Below are 18715 nucleotides of genomic sequence, written 5' to 3'. Positions count from 1 at the left end.
GCTACTGGTTTTTGTTTCAGGGAAAAGCTACAAAGACATGAAATATAGTTACAGACTGGCTCACAATGTTGTTTTTGACATTGTGACTTAAATCATATATTTCTTTAATTTCATGTATGAACATAATTCATAAAAAAATATAAATTTAAAGAATAAAAAATATTAATTCTAATCTACCTATGAATTATGTAATTATTAAAACATCTTAAATATAGCCATATATTTTAATAAAGAGTAAAAAAAAAAATCTTAAAAATGAGACTGCAAAAACAGCCTTGTAATCGTTTTTGACATTGTAAACTAAATTGATTTTTTATTTCATGAATGAATGCAGTGCATATAAATCTAAATTAAAATATTAAAATAAATAAATAAATAAATAAATAAATAAATAAATAAATAAATAAATAAATAAATAAATAAAAATAATAAAACTATAAATTCAAATCTCTACATTAATTATACCAATAGTTAAACTGTTATATTATTGTGTCATGCATCTACAAGCACCAAAAATACTGTTAGACAGTATAAACATTGTGAGACAAGAACACAACTTCTTACATATAAAATTACTTTGAAAACAAATACAATATGTACAGTATATACACCCTTCTGTTCCCAACATAAATCTCAAACTTATGTAAATAGGACTTTTTTCCAGTCATCCACTGTGACAAGCTGGTATTTCACCACAAGCATCTGGCCTTGTTTCCCCTCCTGAGAAATGGTTTAGTAACCGCTACTCGTCCTCTGAGACCACTACAACACAGTCTTCTTTTGACAGTGCTTTTCCTGATTGGAGTCTTGCGTTCTTTATTCAACAAACTCTGTATCTGTGATGAAGTTGCTTTTCTATCTCTCGGCGAACTAATCTTGATGTATTGATCTCCTGATGGCCTTTTAGTCTGCCTGTTCGTGCTTTGGAAACAACTGATCCAGTTTCTGCAAAGTGTTTTAGAGTTCAATGCACTGCCCCCTTAGAAACATTTAGTCTAGCCCTTCTTTACTTAGAATGATAATTTGACTTCTAACACTTTCACTTAGTTCTGATGCCATGTTTCCCACTATCATAATGCTACTTAGTAAGCAATGATCTGCTGGAAACTTGAGGCACAGCCATATTTATAACAAGTGAACACTGGCTGCAAGTTGAGTTACTTGAACAAGCCTCTGATGAGTAGATCAAATCCACTTGAGTGTCAACTCAACGTATGCTTCAATCGAAGGGATGCAACTCAAGGAAATCTGACCTTTTGTACAAAGGAGTTAAGTTGGTCAACGCCACAAATTTGCTTAAATGTGATTGCTGACCTAGAAATAGCACAGAATCTTAAATATTTCTTCTTCATTTTACATGTTATAACGTCTTGTATTTTTAAATGTTTCTACATTTTTAATAAATTGAACATTTACTAAATAATATATGTAAAAATGAGACTGCAGTAACAGTTTCCGTCCACCGGGAGGCAGTGTTGCATCCTCGAAGCTGCTCATCCTGCACTAGAGAAGAAATCTTTCAGGGAACCCGGAAGCGTTCCCGTATCGGCCGTGACTGCTGCTATTCATTCAGGCTGCTGCGAAGTCAAAAATCAGTCACAGTAAAGATATCCATCCGAATCGGGCGCCTGATATATTCGCCTGTAGCTAGATAACAGGAGAGCGAGCATGGCTGGTCGGCTGCCGGCTTGTGTTGTTGACTGTGGCACCGGGTAAGTGAGAGAAATGAGATGCTAGTTAGCGTTAGCCTGGCTTTCATTAGCGGCTGTCAAACTTCCAGCTAACGCCCTGTTGTCTGCTAACGTAAACTAACCACACCTGCTTACTTTATTCTTCTTGTATTGTTCGTAAAGCTGAAGCCAAAGAGCCTTATTGGTTTCTTTGTAATGCTGTAACGTTGTTTTCAACACGGCTTTGCTTATTAGCTTTTGTTAGCTGCTCAAGCTAATGTTACTTCCTGGATTATTATCCGAGCAGAAACCACAATATTCTCATTATTTCAGCTGTAACTCAGTTAACTGGCCTTTCTATAATTTCCAGAAAATACTGCAACCAAAAGAGGGCAAATTTTAACCTAATAATTGTGTTAATTTTTCTTTTTATAGCTACACAAAGCTTGGTTATGCAGGAAACACAGAACCTCAGTTCATCATACCGTCATGTAAGTAAAGTAAAAAATGCCCAAAACACCATCAAATTATACATTTATTTAACTGGAACTTGTTTCATTAACATAAGTAAATCTAGAGTTTTATGGTTATGAATGTGTAATACATGTACTTAAAATTTATCATCCAAATAATCTGTAATTACTTTGATATGTTGTTTAATTATTCCACTTTTGACTGTTTATATTTATGTGTATCTTCATTTAATCCCCTGTTTTATGATTTCTGTCTGTTTTAATAGCTGTTTTAAATACTTTATTTTCTTTCTGTGAAGCATTTTGTAACTCTGAAAAGAAAAGTGATTGTTAAAAAGTTATTGTTATTATTATTGTGATTATTATCGTGATTATTAATTTATGTCATGCATCAAGTAGAAATGCCAAAAATTCTCCAGTTCCAATATTTTCAGTATTTGCTGCTTTTCTCAGTCTTTAATGTGACAGTAAACATGAATATCTTTGGACTGATGGTCAGACAAAACATGATATTTAAACATGGCATCTTGGACATTAGGGAATTATAATTTGCTATTTTAAAAAAAAAACTTTTTTCATTTTATAGACGAAACAATTACTCAATTACTTTGATAAAGTTGATAGTAAAAATCATGGTTAGTTGCAATCATACTGAGAGAGTATTTGAAATGTTGCGAACACTATTTTTTAAGGGTCCAGATTCACATAATAAAGTCTTTATTAAATCAGAATATGATTTGTCCCAAGAAGACAGTTTCAGGTGGACAAATAGACATCATCTAGATGTAGGATTTTTCATACTTTAAGGACAGATTAGGCCATATTTTTGTTGTTGCCACCACAAAGAGACCAGAACCAACAATAAGGGCTGCAACTGATGATTGTTTTCATAATCCTTTAATCTGCAGAACACTTTGTTCGTTAACTGCTTGGCCTACTGTGACTTCCTCATATTGGTTGTTTTGTCCAACCAACAGTTGAAAACCAAAAGATATTCAGTTTAAAGCAGGAAATCTTCACATTTGAGAAACTGGAGACAACAATCTTTTGTAGTTTTGCCTAAAAAAATACATAGATTATTAATATTTTATCAAAATTGTTGTAGATTTATGGACATAAACAGACTTACTGTGATAATAGAGATTTTTTTTAAGCATGGATTTGTCCTAAATCATAACTTTTTAACCATGCTGTTCTATACCTAGTGAGTACTTGTTTTCAGGTTAATATTCTTGTACACTGTTGCTCATCAGGTATTGCAATCAAAGAGTCAGCCAAGGTCGGAGACCAGGCCCAGCGCAGGATGATGAAGGGGGTTGATGACCTGGACTTCTTCATCGGGGATGAAGCCATCGACAAACCATCATATGCAACAAAGGTAGGCAGGAGAGCTGAACTGGGTCAGATGGCATTTTGTTTTGTGAAGCAGTGTGATTTAGGCGTCAGGATGAGACATTTGACATTTGATCTGTTTTCCTTCCTTGTTCCCAGTGGCCCATCCGTCATGGAATAGTGGAAGACTGGGACCTGATGGAGAGATTTATGGAGCAGGTCATCTTCAAGTATCTGCGGGCAGAACCTGAAGATCATTATTTCCTCTTGGTAAGACCAGAGCTACATGCATTCGATGAGAGTCACAACCTCACATACAGGTGAAAATGGTGTTTGGAGAGGTTGGAATTAGGCAATATCTCTCTCTTTTTTGTTGTTAATCTTTTTATGCAAACCAGATCCTATTGCATCAGCACAGAGTAAAGTAAAGTAGATTGCAACATGAATCAAACTGTGAGGTGTTAGAAACTCATGGATCTGTTTCAAGTCTGAAACCTTTAAATTTGCACTTCAGCTCTCTTCAGTCTCTCTGATCTTGTCTTTATTATTAATTGCTAAAAGCTAAAACAACATGGCATTAAAAGCAGCTTATCTTTTGTACTGTATATGTGAAGAACAACTACCATAAATATTTAGAAACCGATATTTGCAATCAGGAAAGATGTAATAAACACAAATATAGACTTAAATTGTGTCAAAAGTTGTGAAAACAGAAACAGATTTTCTCCATGTCAGCCTGTACAAGACTATTAGATTATGGCACACAAAAAAGTGACTTCCAATTGCACAAAACAATGTGACTATAATGTTTTATGGCTTGAGCTGATGTAAGACAGATAGGTTCTTTTATTTTGTAGCTAGAACAGGGTACTGACCCTGTTCTCCTGTAAAACCCTCTGGCTGTTTGATTGCACTATCAAGAAAAGTCTAATTCCAAAAAATGTCATAAAAGTAAGGAAGTAGGGGACTGTTTCATGACAGAAAAACTGTCCAGAACCTTAAAGTTCAGATGATGAGTCACTCTGAAACTAATAAGCATGAGCAGTTTCATTTATAAATAGATTTTTGTGTGTCTCTCTCCAGACAGAGCCTCCCCTCAACACACCAGAAAACAGAGAGTACACAGCTGAGATCATGTTTGAGTCATTCAATGTTCCAGGTCTCTACATTGCTGTTCAGGTAAGTTTCCAAAACATTCTAGCACCTGAAACGAACACTTGCCACCAGCCGTCATCTGCCATTTGTTTTCAGACGCGTCAGTTTTAAGCATTCATTTATAAAGTTTTAGCAATAAATTTAAAACCAGTTAAACCAAAAGTAGCACAACTAGTTGAAACACTTTTGAAACCAAACTTGTGGGTTGTAGATAGAAATAGATTTGACTCTTTCTCACAGAGATTCAGAGGATGTTCATGAGGAAATAGAAATTTTCACTTCTTCATTTTGAGTTTGACAGTCTGTTTGATTCTTTCCACTTGATTTAAATCCTGCACAGTGTTCAAAAAAGAGTGGAGGTCATTATTCAGTATTTCTTAAATCTTATAATTGTTACCTTCCTTTCAAAAGTGAGGCTGTAAATTATGCAGTTTTGTGAAGTGACACAGTTTGAATTGAATTTATGCCTCAGCCGTTTTGAGAAAAATGTAGTAAAGCGTTGTTTTTAATAATGAGATGTGTTTTTCCACATCAGGCTGTCCTGGCGCTGGCTGCATCCTGGACATCCAGACAGGTGGGAGAACGCACACTGACAGGGACCGTGATTGACAGCGGAGATGGAGTCACACACGTCATCCCTGTGGTACGTTCCACCTTTCCAGGCTTTTCTCCACATAAAAAAAACAGAACAAACATACATCTTTTTGCTCCTTTCTCATTCTCAAACTTGTGCATATTTGTGCTCCAGGCTGAAGGCTACGTCATCGGTAGCTGCATTAAGCACATCCCCATCGCCGGTCGAGACATCACGTACTTCACCCAACAGCTGCTGAGGGAACGAGAGGTGGGGATACCTCCTGAACAATCTCTGGAGACAGCCAAAGCTGTCAAGGTTAGTATTGCTTCCTGTAATTGACCCATTCTGTCTTTATGGCCTTAAGAAAGTCTGAAAGCTATTATTTACCAACTGAGTCAGACAGGAGGAACATCTTATTTTTGCCAAGTCTGGCTCACTGGTTGTTTTACTCCACCCTAAATCAGTCTCCCTAGTATCAAACACTCTTTGTAGATTTTAAACATATTTAAAAGATGTTTATGAACTCCACATGAACCCTAACATGTTTCTGCTTTGTATGTGATATTGTTGATGTTAGAAACGTGTTTTTGCTGTGTGAAGCTGTCCACTCTGCACAGTATCAGACTCTGCTGTGGTCAGTTTAAGGATGTTATATTATTTCGCTTTGAGTCATGCCCTGTTCATGTACCGAAACGTGCAAAAACACGGCCCAAGTAGATGAAGTGATACTCTCAACAGACGCTGTCGTGCATTTCTCCATGTGACCACTAGAGGTCAGTGGGGCTACAGAAGCACATGACTCACTTAAAGGAAGTGAAATGAACAGTAGAGGTTTAAAATAGAAAGAAAATATACAGAACAAAAGTCACAATGGAGCCCTCTTTTGTAATTAAACCAAAAGTTTCATTTTCCATATAGTTGTTGGTTGTTTTCTTTTCCCTTAAACATTGTTGTGGGCAGTACTTCATCATAACCACTGCTGAGTTGTTTTCCTGGTTTTATCCTCTAACAGTTCTACCATATTGTGTTGCTTTAGGAGCGGTTCAGCTACGTCTGCCCCGACCTTGTTAAGGAGTTCAACAAGTACGACACAGACGGCTCCAAGTGGATCAAGCAATACACGGGCATCAACGCTATCTCCAAGAAGGAGTTCACCATCGACGTTGGCTATGAGCGCTTCCTGGGGCCGGAGATCTTCTTCCATCCTGAGGTGCAACAGATTTATTCTCACTCAAATTGAGTAATTTCTAAGCAAAACCATTTTTTGAAATTTTACTAAACTATTTGATCTCCTCCAGTTTGCTAACCCAGACTTCACCCAGCCAATCTCAGAGGTGGTGGATGAAGTCATCCAGAACTGCCCCATAGATGTCAGGCGTCCACTCTACAAGGTACAGAAACACATCCCTCTACAAGCATAACCATTAGTGTGCGTGTCTGTTTTTTATTAACGTCTACCTGCCTCTTTCTCGTGTCACAGAACATTGTGCTCTCCGGAGGCTCCACCATGTTCAGGGACTTTGGCAGACGTCTGCAGAGGGACCTCAAGAGGACTGTGGACGCTCGGCTGAAAATTAGCGAAGAGCTGAGCGGCGGCAAGTTGAAGGTGGGGATTAGGAATAAGGACTCATGCAAGCAAAATTATTTGCATTTCTGCTACTACAGTTTGGAAATGTGTAGTTTCGCCTTTTTCTCTGCAAAATAGGCTTACAGGAAGTAGTTTTGTGGCTTTTTTTTTTAAATAACTGAGTAAGTTATCCTTTTTTTTTGCAGCCCAAGCCCATTGATGTGCAGGTCATCACTCATCACATGCAGAGGTACGCTGTCTGGTTCGGAGGATCAATGCTGGCTTCAACTGTGAGTATAAAAACGATATTTTCAGCTTCTCGAACAGCAAATAATCACCTCTCCTGCTGCTTTTCATCAGTCTTATGTCAACGACGTTAATGTTAAAGGAACGGTCTGACATTTTGGGGAATACACGCATTTGTTTTCTTGCCAAGAGTTCTATGAGAAGAGTTTTGTCGTCGCTGTGAGGTCACCAGGGAATCACAAGGAAATAGTCCAACACAAAACCCTCCGTAACACCACAACTTGTTATTTTTACACTTTGGTTTTTGCTCGGACTAAACAAACACTGTGATGTTAATTAGTGAGCTTTAGATGTGCTGAAAGATAGATTTCATTACGTTTGATCCAGGCTAACTTCTTATCTAAGTCTCGGCAAGAAAGTGAAGAAAATGACAATCTATTCCTTTAATAAACTTTGAACCCTTTGCGTTGGTGTTGAACTGTTTTTCAGCATTTAATCTGCCAAAAAAACATCATCCATCGATGAATGTAAAGAGAAATGACATTAACTGAGGTCAACTTTGTTTCGACAGCCCGAGTTCTACCAAGTGTGCCACACCAAGAAAGACTACGAGGAGATCGGACCGAGCATCTGCCGCCACAACCCCGTATTCGGAGTCATGTCTTAGGCCTCGGGACGAGCGCATTCAGCGGAGGCCGAGGAAAACAACAGAGGAAGCACCGCAACACCTCACACGCTGTGGAAGTCCCGTGAGCCTTTGCACAGATGCTCCGACAGACCTGTTCATTCGGATAGAGCGACAGTGGACCAAACAAACTGCCAAAAGAGCGGCAATCTCCTCACAAATTAGAGGAAAGAGGTGACTCAGCCCAAAGGATCCTCAAATAAAAATGTTTACTGCAAGTAGGTTAATAATAGGTGATAAAAATCTTTAATTTCTGCGTGCCTCGTATATGTACTTATAATATCCTCACAGGGTTGTAATATGTAATTAATCAACATGAGTCCTGTAAAAATGCACTTCTCTGTGTATATGGGTTGGGTTCTTGCTGTTATATACTCTAAAAAAAAAAACTAAGGGGTTGTTTCAAGAAGCAGGACACACTTAGTTAGATCATTTTCCACAAACACCATAAAACACAATTTTCATCAAGTCATCAAATGGGTGCAAACATACAAGACATTATTAAAAAAACAAAACAATCATAAGAAATACTTTCCATTCCTGATTTTTCTTTTTGGTCTTTTTTTTCCACTTTTTTTTTTTTAAATGTCCCTCAGTACCTGGAAAAAAAATATGTATTTGAATTTAGATTATTAAATAAGTCAGGCATTAAAAAAAAAAAATCTGTTCAAATATTTTTTTCCAGGTTTCACTGACAACAATTCCTGTTTTCCTCTACAGCATTGTGACTAATTGCACACTGCTTTCCTTTGACCTTTTTTATTCTTTGTATTAATCATCTCTTGGACAGCCTGTCTTGACAGAAAAAAAAAAAAAAGTTGTATTAATATATGAACATGCAGTTTGAATGACTGTTGTTGGACCATCACTGTTGCCTAGATCTCAGTTATACTGGATAGCCTTGTACTGTACCAAATCTGGATTTCAATGCTGGCATTCCAATAAATGCCAAGGAGATATTTCTACAGTTGTGATTTCTGTTTTTTTTTTCAAGTTGAACTTAAATTTGTGATGAAATATCGTAGCCTCTGTGTTAAATGTGGCATCTATTCTTAACAGAACACTGCTATTTCTGTCTGGGTAGAAACCCCCTGTAACTGGATCCCTTTAAAGTGACCAACACATGATGCCAGCATTTATTTTCATTCAGACACTTCATGCTCCTGATTGGTCAGTATAGGAGGGGGTAAATACCGTCCAGAAGCTTGTTTGATGCATGACAGTCACTCATTTGTTGCTGTAGAAGAGCAGTGAATACATGGATATGTTATGTAATCATGCTTCTTAGGAATGTGGGAGTTTTTTTATGTTTTTGAACATGAAATCTCAAGTTTTAGAAAGCAAAGAGAGTCATAGACTTCACCCATGGAAAACAAATACTGAAACAGATAAGTCTGAATAGACGGACAGACAGCTATGTCTCCTGCTGAGAGGTTGAAGGTGCTCCTCTTCTTGGCTTTATTCTTTGGAGCAACAGGATTTCTGTCCACACTGCTGTCCTGTGGGACAGAATACTGGCTGCTGGCTGCTGAGACCTGCAGCCAGCCAGAAGAAAGACCTGGAGGACGTGTCCTGAGAGACGGGAAGAGCAACGCTAAGGTATTAAAACATAAAATTGCACACTTAAAATATGGCAAAGCAGGGTCTCAAGGCAAAGGGAAGCATCAGAACACCACAAGGATGATGGAAATTAAAGTAGAATTAAACTGAATGATAGTGCAGGCAACAGCTAACCCCAAATGTAATAAAAAGGGAGTAAAAGAGTAGCTGATAATAATAAAAGTGGATTAAAACAAGTTTTTAAGTGATATAAAGCTGCTTGAGTTAGGCTGCATTAATATTATCAATGGGGCTAGGGGCTTGTTTCACCAAATCTGCAACATCAGATCATTTCCTCTTCATTTTGACACTTAAATAATCAAAAGATGCATCATACCCGTGACCCATGCATGAGCATGTGAGAGGACTGTAGGACTAGAGTGACATTTGAGTGATCATTTATGAAATAGGATGCTAGCACCATTTGTGATCTGTGTGTCAGCTGCGTGTCCAGCAAATCACTTTTGTGAAACAGGCCCCAGGCTCAGGTTTTACCCTATGCGACCGTAAAATCTCCTCACATTCATAGACAGCAAACATGACGTGTGGCTCGGTTAGAAGTGCAGAGGTCAAACAGATACTCCATCAAATTCCTTGAGCTGTTCCTTAGCCGTTACAAGATCCTTTGCTAGTGTGCCTCCGATGTAAGAGATGGCGTCTGAGGTAGTCGAATCACGTAGTTATGAGTCTTTTAGAAGCCCTACTGCAGCTCAGCATACAAACACTGACTCCTGATCGTAATACAGCAAAGTATCCATCAAATGCATCACATGAATTTCATGGATGGTGTTGAAGAGGAAGATTTTCTTTTTTTCAAGACATTGTTTTATGGTTTTAGGCTGGTGTGAGGATGTTCCATGAGGGTCTGTTTTGGCGATGCTCCTTCGAGGCCCTTTCTCATGAATACTCTATGTGGGACATTTGGATCAGTAAGAACCTTCACTGTGTGGTTGATTAAATAATATATGATGGTAGTTAGGCTTCCAAATCTGGTAAACGACAGCAGATTGAACTTGGAGACTTTTAAAAAAACATTAAAAACTGCTTTTTCCCCTTCAGCAAATCAGCCACCATCAATGGTCTGCCAGGCCGCTTTCCTCTTCCCGTTTCCTGTTAATGAGCCAGTGAGACGATGGGGGGAGTTGCACAGTTTACCTGCAGAACCCTACGAACATCAATCAGCCATTGGTTGGTATTTTTATGTGACATATTTGATCATTTTATAAATTACAGCATTAATCATTTTCAATGTCTCTCAGTTTTTAGGACATTCTGGAGCATCTTCCTCGTTACAGGTGTGGCAGCCGTTGTCATTGGTGGATTCATCGTCATGTGTGCTGGCCCACTGTCCAACCACAAACTCTATAAAGTGGGTGGGGTCCTTCAGCTTTGTGGCGGTAAGGATGCATCAGCTAAATTTTAAAAAAGCACAATTCTGGCAAATTTAAAACAGATGTCACTTATATTATTGTACTCAAATTTGTAAACGTATGTCTTTTTTAATTTCTTTTTGGTTATGTATCATTCATCTCTTTCTCACAAAAACTTAAAGCAAAAAACAACTGATAATTGTCTCCCAATATACACAATTAGGAAAGAAAGAAATTTGAATATTCAGATGCTCTATAACTTAAAGAATCTTCCCAAAAGTCTAACATACTCCCACAGCAAATGCATCACCGTACCATTAATCATTTGAGAGCCATTTAGCATTTTTGTAAATAATAACAATTTATTGCTTGTGGACCTCAGAGGTTTCCTAACATTTTTCCAAATCATAGTCCAGTTCAGATCTCCCTCATTTAAAGATCACTGATCCAGCGATCTGCACATCTTTTAATTAAAATGTAGTTTGTGGAATTGAATTAATTGTTTAAAAAAAATCACAATAATTGAAGTTTCATATTACTAATTTGGGATGGTCTGAACTTATGTCTAAGCAAAAAGAAACAAAAAAAAATCAGTGATTTTCTCAAAATATTTGGAAAACATAAATATTTTTACACCCAGAAGTCACATATTTGTTTTGTGCATTGTGTTATAAAAAATGGTCACCACATCATGTTTTCACATGCAACTTCATTAACACTTATATAGTAAAGTAACAATTTTAATGACTTTAGTAAAATGATTTTTTATGAATAAGGGTCTGTGGTATGAAAACATTTTCTAATTACGAGTTTGTTTTCTATTTTGAGTTTGCAATCCGCCTGAATCCACTCGTTAGGTATCATTACTCACAGCTGAGTTTAGCTCCTGATTTGCTCAAGGACACGTGTTCAATGTCTGAGAGGAAACCTCATAAATCTCATTACTTGTATTAAGTGCTGTTAAGTTAATTAAGTTATTGATGCAGGAAGATTCAAAACACACACATTGAACTGTCAATAAAGAACAGGAGTGTTTTTTTTATTGTTAAAACAGAAAAAAGGAAAGTTTAGAAAGAAAAAAGGTGAAATAGAAACACAAAATATTTACTCACCTGTCTCTTGAGTTCAATTTATGAGATTGTTAGAAAAAAATAATAAAAAGAAATATATAAGTATATTATATTGCAGTATTGCAACAAGTTAAGGGTCCCCTTCATTCTGGAGGCAGCTGATGGTCAATTCACTTGTTGATGATGTATCTGGGCTTAAAAGAAATCAGTAGGTTAGAAATAAACATTTGTACTGAAATGTTGCAGCATGTGTGGTCGCATGCGGCTACAACACATCATAATAATAATGTGTGTATTAATGATGGAAATGAGTCCAACATAAAACACTTGCCTGAGAGATCTCTGCACCAGATTTCAGCCAAGATTTTTAAGTATGATCCTCATCATACCTGAAATATGTGTTAATTTAAATTAATAAAACCAAATTTTGCACAAAGATTATTCTTGTTGTTTTTTTTTTATAGACAGGGCAAGTCTTAAAGTGTAAAAATATGGCTTTTATGTAATTAATTAAATAAGATTCAAAAAAATTTAAATAGTATATATAGACTATTTTTATGTCTTACCTACAAATGATGTAATGATTAATTGTTATATTTTAAAAATGTGACTAATTTTGATGGTGTTTGCTGGGGCTGGCCTGCTCGTTCGGTAGAATCACATTTCTTAAAAAGCCTCAGTGTGTTTGAGCTCATGTTCGGTGGTTGTGTGTGTGTGTGTGTGTATGTGTGTGTGTGACACCATCAGTCTCACTCACAGTCTTATGTTGTGTGTTTTTGCTCCATATTTATCCTGTATAATGTTCAAAAGTGTTTTAAGTGGCATTGAGATTTTAGAGGAGAAGAGCTACTGCTTTGTTTGTGCATTTGTTGCAGCTCTTGGCTTGAACTTTCTTCCTGTTTCTCTTTATTTCTCCGTTCACACAGGATTGTAGTTTTGAAGTGGGCTTGAAGATTTCCCAAAATTTATATTCTAGCATGGAAAATACTCAAGTACAACAAAGTTAACTGTAATCTTTTTTGAAAAGTCTTCAAGCTGACCTCAAGCATTGCTTAACCCATCAGCCATAATGAATATATTCAGTCTCAGCTCATCCAGGCATCTCTTATGTCATGGCTGCCAAATCCTTAGAACGCGATCGCTGCTTCTGACCATAAATCAAATGTCTTGCTTCATATCCATACAGAGAGAACATTTGCTTTAAAGTATGATCTATGTAAGTGATATTGCAAAATAAGCCAAGAAAGATTTATTCAGGGTTGCCTTTGAAATACATGAGTAATCTGACACAAATAATTCAAATATTATTCATACAAGCTTCCATTTACATCTTATGTAAAGATAAAAAGGTTAATGTTGCCGTTTCAGAGCTGAGCTTTGTAATCTGAGCAGAAAAGTCTTGTTTATTTATGGATGCCGTATAGATTTGCTGACACTTCGACATAAAATGTTTTAAATCATCTTAGATGATCGGCATAATCATCCGGTGGAAAAGACATGGAAACATCTCATAACAAACATGATGATTAAATAATTTTGAAATGATGTAACAATTTGAATCTTGAACATTAACTATGATTTTCTATTTCTGCCAGGCTTGTGTCTGCTGGCAGTGCTGGTGATGTATCTGATGTGGGTCCAGGTACTGGACACTCTGGAGCAGTTTGTCCTCCATCAGAGAGTCTCCAGCTGCCCTTCCTTCCATCTCAGCATCCAACATGGCCCCTCATTCCTCCTGGCTCCGGTCGCCGTCTTCTTCTGCCTGCTTGCTGGTGTGCTCTTTATTCTGGTTGGCCAAAGTGTTCACAGTATAGAGCTGGAGAAGAGAAACAAAATTCCTGAACTTGCAGCACCGGATGCTTGTTTGTGACTCATTTTTAAAATATGGCAGATCCAGTTTATTCAGCACTGGACAGTACATATCTATAATGAAAGTTATACACGTCTCTGTTCCTGCTGTAGCTCATTTTTAAAAAAATATTCTTTTTTAGTATTGTTTTGTCTAACCTCACGCAACTGTCTTGATCAGATTCCCCTTGCAAAAGAACCCAATGTGACTTACCTGGTTATATAAAACTAAATAAATTAAACATTGGAGGTGACATTATTATGACTCTTTCTTGACAGAAGAGAAGAAGTTGAGAAGAGAAAAGTACTTGGTGAGGAGGATTTTGACAGCAAAGAAAACCTTGGCTGCACTGTAAAAAAAAGTGATTTCACAGAAATTTACTGTATTATTTTACAGTTGTTGTTTTTTTCTACATTAAGTGTAAATGCCATAAAAACACAGTAAATTATTTTTATTAAAAATATTCACCATAAAATAAAGGCTGTAATCTGTAAATTAATATAATGGAATATTATAGTTTTAGTTTTAACAGGATTATTTAATTACTATAACTGCTACTACTACTTACTATTAATGGTCTTGAATGTTAAATTACATTGGATTCTATGTAAAAATACAAATAATACACATCTATTACTGAATGTAAAATTAAGGCAACTTTCTGTTTTTTTACAGTAAAACTTTAAATTTAATGTAAAAAAAGTAAATGAAATAAAATAAAATAAAAAAATAGTAAAAAGTCTGGCAGCAAAAGTTGCCAAACACTTACTGGTAATTCTGCAGTCTTTTTCATTTTTTGTGCAGATTTATACATTTGTTTAACATTCTAGCAATGTTTTGTAATGAGATTTTATTTTCATTTTACAATGGTTGGACTGTAAAAATGCAGACAATGTCCAAAGTAAATATCCGTATTTTTAAAATAAATCTCTCCAGAATAACTAAGGGTTTTTTACTGTTATTTGATGGTAAGTGTTTGGCAACTTTTGCTGCCAGACTTTTTACCGTTTTTTTAACAATTTATTTATTTTTTTACAGTGTAATTCCATAAAGGTTAAGTTCATAAATTTCTGGTTTACACTTAAGATAAATGGTAAAGTTAGTGCAACAGGAGATTGTGGGAAATGTCTACTGAATGCTTGAATGTAGGCACTCACACAGACCTGACAACAGGTCTAATCAGGCGACATAAGTGAAAACACCTGTGTGGTTTCAGTATGTAGGCTCTTTTAAGGACACTTTGGAGGTACATTATTTTAGGATTTCCATTTAATGCAACTTTATACTCTTGTATACCACTGCATTTCAGAGGAATTTATCTAACAGCTTAAAATGACATATTGTAAACTATAAACTATAAACTACTCATCAGTATATAAAGTTGTTAAATTTGGCTCCACCTCAACCAGCTACATTAAAATATCTTATACAGTAATACCAAAAATATAAGAGGACTTAACTTTTAAAGGTGTATTTTTAATTGTGGATTTTCCACTTCAAGTTGTGAGCAACAAGTTTTACAAGTTCAACAAGTTTACAAGAACACAACACTGACATATCACCTTTTTAAAGTTGATTTTGTAAACTAATTAGTGAACAATCACTTCTTTACACATCCAGTAGTTACGGAGCAACATTATCATTCATTTAGAGTCGTGTTTCTGTCCACCTGGTGAAGGTAAGTCCGATTTTCATTCTCTTTTAGCTCTATTTTTGTTGAAAACTGTGTGTGTTTGCTGTTTGGTGCTGAGCAGGTAGTGTACGGTGGGGTTTTCTCTGAAAACAGCTGCCTGCTGTGGCCAAAAACAACACTATAAGAGCGCTGAGAGTGAACTAAAACAGTAAAGTTGCAGCCAGACAGCTAAACAATGAGCTGAAACCCACTATTAAGCTCTGTAAAGCTGAAGGGAGCTGCAGAGTTGCTAATAATTCTGACATTTTTTATATTTCCATTAAAAAACATTGATTTTAGACACTTTAAAGATCTCCATACTCGTGCCACCACTACATACAGGTCCTGGTTAAAGTGCTAGTCATTTTGCCTCTGTAACCAATTTAAGGAAGATTTTTATATTAGCTGTTCTAAGGAATCAGAAAGCTCTTTTGTCTCTACAGTATTTATATTTTTACATTACCAACAAGGAGAAATACGCAGAGAAACGGATAGTTACAGAAAGTCAAAATGAAACAAAACACTAGTGCTCTTTTGTCAAACTACACACTGATAACCAAAGATAGACTCAAAATAAACCTGTGTCTGCTCTGATAACCACTTCCATCAGTGAGGATAATTGGAATACTAAATTTGCAGTTGGTCATTTATGAATCATTTTTTCTAATCTATTTAACAGATCCCACTGTGATTAATATTCCACCACTCCCACCCTGCTTTTATTATAATTGATAAATCAATTTTGACAAAAGTGGAGAGAAGAAGCCTGCCCGGCTACCGGTGTCTGTGTTGAGGGATTGAGTAGATTGAGTGTGACCGTGCCTGCCTGTCAGCAGGACACCAGGTTGAAGCTCTGAAATATTGGGTCAGAGGGATGGAGATGATAATAATAAATTAGACTGTCATAATCCATTTTCTGACAGGAGGGCCTCTTCATGGCTGCTTTGGCATGTGTGTAAAGCACACAGCAGCCACTAGAGGACAGTGTTGTCTCAAGATAATGTTGGGAATGTTTCTCTAACTTCTCTTTAAATTAAATCACTTCAAGTACAGTACAATGTCCTTGCAATGATGTCCGACAGCATTATGTAAAGGAAAAATGCAAAATTGGCATCAGATTAGGCCTGGAACCAGAGGAGAAATTTGTAAGTGATAATGAATTCAACAACTGTAAATTTCCTGACAAACAAAAGATTTTTTTGTCTTATAGTTCAATATAGTTAACATTATATTGGAAGAAAGGGAGGGAGGGAGGGAGGGAGGGAAGATGGAGGGGGGGAGGGAGGGAAGATGGAGGGGGGATTGTGGAAGCCCAGAGTCACACCTTGATAATTGGAAAAGGCAAACAGAAGTGAGACCTTGAGATGATACAGTGACAAAAGGGAGAGAAGGAGAAGAAAGGTGGGGGTGGGGGGTGAGAGGGGGGCAGGAATAAGAGAGTTGACACTGCTCATCAGCGAGGATTTCAATATTCTTTAATGTCTGACACTCCTGCACTTCTCCATCCCTTCTCCTCTTAATCTCCGCTGTGAACTAGGTGAGTATAATTACACCTGAGCATATCACATTCACTTCCCCGGCCCTCGCCGTGCTTAAACATCTGTCACCGCCTCTCCCTTGTCACACCGCCAACAGCCAACAGCCAACAGCCAACGCAGTCATGGGTTTAAAAGGGGGTGATCTTTTTTTTTATTTTTTATTATTTTTCGAAATGAATGTGAGGAGATCCAGTCATATCACTTGGTTTTTGAAAGCAGGATCGTGGCAGATTCATTACTTGGGTTAGTGAGTGGATGTGGTGCTGTTGTAGCTGTCACCCTTGGACTCCTGCACGTACTTTGGCTATATACACACACACACACACACACACATACTCCACCACCACTAGTAGTCGTTTACATCACATCATCAAACTAGGTTTTTGTCCTCAGTAGATAGAAATGTCTGCAGCAATTACTACAGGGGCAACAAAGACGTCGGACTCTCCAACTCATCTCTTTTTATACTTTTAAAGAGACATTTTAGTTTAAAGTTCAATTAAATTCTTTAGTTTGTTGAATTTTGTTTGTATTTTGACATGATTATATGCAAAGGCTGCTTTTTAGATATGTATATAACGAAATTTATATATTAAAAACTGGTAAAGCTTGTAACATATGTGGAAATCAAACTAATTTCAGCCATCTTGCCTTTTTTCAAAGCATTTCAGACAAAGTTTACAATTTTTTAAAACAACCCTTTCACTTAAATGTGGGTTAGGATTAGGGTTAATTTGCAGATTCGTAGATTCTGGACTTTTTAATGACAGAAAAGGACTAGATTAGATTTTTAAACTAATGTATTGATATTTTTTGTGGCACATTATTTTTCAAAAAAGAGCAATTTTATAATTTCCTGAGGAGGTCTTTTAATATACATAAGAATTAAACAACCATTACCATTTTTGATCGTCTGTACACCAGAATATTTCAGGGTTTTGACATGTTTAAGTCATTGTATGCACATATAATCCTGAAAAAAAGACTCACTTTTCACTTCTCCTAAATCAGAAATCATACAACCTGTTTTTATTTTAACAGCCCCAGTAACTAGATGAAATACCAGTTCTTGCTGTGAAAAGCATGATTTGGAAATCTAAACATGTCCAGGTCCTATGTACTCCATGTAATGCTGTTGATGTTTGAGTATTTGCAGCCCTATTGAACATAAAGGTTGGAGTTGGGTTACTGTATGCGTATAATATCACTTAATTGAGTGTACTATGCAGTGTAAAGCACAAATAGTGATGTTTTTAGTTTGATAACATGAATTTAATGAGCTAACTACTAAAAGCTGGACACAACCTTGACTCAACCTTTTCTGTGATCCTGAACCTCCCCCTGTTTGCTCTTCACATTCTCTGCTCTACCTCCACATTACCCAAAGGCCAACCCAGGGGGCACAATTATTCAGGCCTTTGCTCAGCCAAGTAGAAGAAATTAGCCTCTTCTCCCGAACCAAGACCTTCTAACCTGCACCAGGACCCCGGGCTGCCTCTCTGACTAGCATGACCCCCTGTGACTTCCCTCTCCAGACCTCGTGTTTTCCATACATATGAGCCCGAGCTGGCCGGAGCCACGCTTGGCTGCCATACAGGCTCCTTGCCCCGGCTGGCAAAGTGGGGCTAGGGAGCTGCGGGCTATAAAATCTAACACCCCCACACCTCCACCACTGCTGTGCACCCCTCCTGGGATGATGCCGGTGTCCTCGGGCCGACAATGTGCCTTCATAACGATTCAACAGAAAGTCGAGGATGGTGGGATGAGATGTGTGGCCTTTTTAAAAGCTGTGATTACAAAAGAAATATTGGAAATTTAATTTAGGAATAGGACTTGGCAGTTGTGTAACCTATAGTCTACAATTCAAAGTTTTCAAATGACTGCAGGTCAATATCTAAATGAGCAATTACGG

General features: G+C 37.0%; 2 protein-coding genes across 2 annotated transcripts; both read left to right on the top strand.

Annotated features, from left to right (window-relative positions):
* Positions 1–1512: 1512 nt before the first annotated feature.
* Positions 1513–8672, top strand: LOC137176870 (actin-related protein 3). The gene is made up of 12 exons (XM_067582871.1): positions 1513–1712; positions 2106–2161; positions 3397–3521; positions 3635–3745; positions 4559–4654; positions 5166–5273; positions 5379–5522; positions 6244–6417; positions 6506–6598; positions 6688–6813; positions 6981–7064; positions 7592–8672. Exons 1-12 carry the CDS (start codon positions 1669–1671, stop codon positions 7685–7687), a joined length of 1257 nt encoding a protein of 418 aa, XP_067438972.1. The 5' UTR covers positions 1513–1668; the 3' UTR covers positions 7688–8672.
* A 234-nt stretch (positions 8673–8906) lies between these two features.
* On the top strand, positions 8907–13846 carry LOC137176871 (transmembrane protein 182-like). The gene is made up of 5 exons (XM_067582872.1): positions 8907–9304; positions 10143–10233; positions 10364–10492; positions 10564–10701; positions 13340–13846. Exons 1-5 carry the CDS (start codon positions 9122–9124, stop codon positions 13612–13614), a joined length of 816 nt encoding a protein of 271 aa, XP_067438973.1. The 5' UTR covers positions 8907–9121; the 3' UTR covers positions 13615–13846.
* The last annotated feature ends 4869 nt before the right edge of the window (positions 13847–18715 follow it).

Source organism: Thunnus thynnus, chromosome 24 (genome assembly GCF_963924715.1).
Source record: "Thunnus thynnus chromosome 24, fThuThy2.1, whole genome shotgun sequence".
Classification (NCBI taxonomy): Eukaryota; Metazoa; Chordata; class Actinopteri; order Scombriformes; family Scombridae; genus Thunnus; species Thunnus thynnus.
Note: the sequence above shows the minus strand (reverse complement) of the source record. Positions and strands in the feature narration are given on the sequence as shown.

Coding starts and splice junctions, on each gene's coding strand:
- LOC137176870 (XM_067582871.1), top strand. CDS start 1,669: ATGGCTGGTCGGCTGCCGGCTTGTGTTGTTGACTGTGGCACCGG. Junction 1,713..2,105: donor GTTGTTGACTGTGGCACCGG/GTAAGTGAGAGA, acceptor TTCTTTTTATAG/CTACACAAAGCTTGGTTATG. Junction 3,746..4,558: donor AAGATCATTATTTCCTCTTG/GTAAGACCAGAG, acceptor GTCTCTCTCCAG/ACAGAGCCTCCCCTCAACAC.
- LOC137176871 (XM_067582872.1), top strand. CDS start 9,122: ATGTCTCCTGCTGAGAGGTTGAAGGTGCTCCTCTTCTTGGCTTTATTC. Junction 10,493..10,563: donor CGAACATCAATCAGCCATTG/GTTGGTATTTTT, acceptor AATGTCTCTCAG/TTTTTAGGACATTCTGGAGC. Junction 10,702..13,339: donor GGTCCTTCAGCTTTGTGGCG/GTAAGGATGCAT, acceptor TATTTCTGCCAG/GCTTGTGTCTGCTGGCAGTG.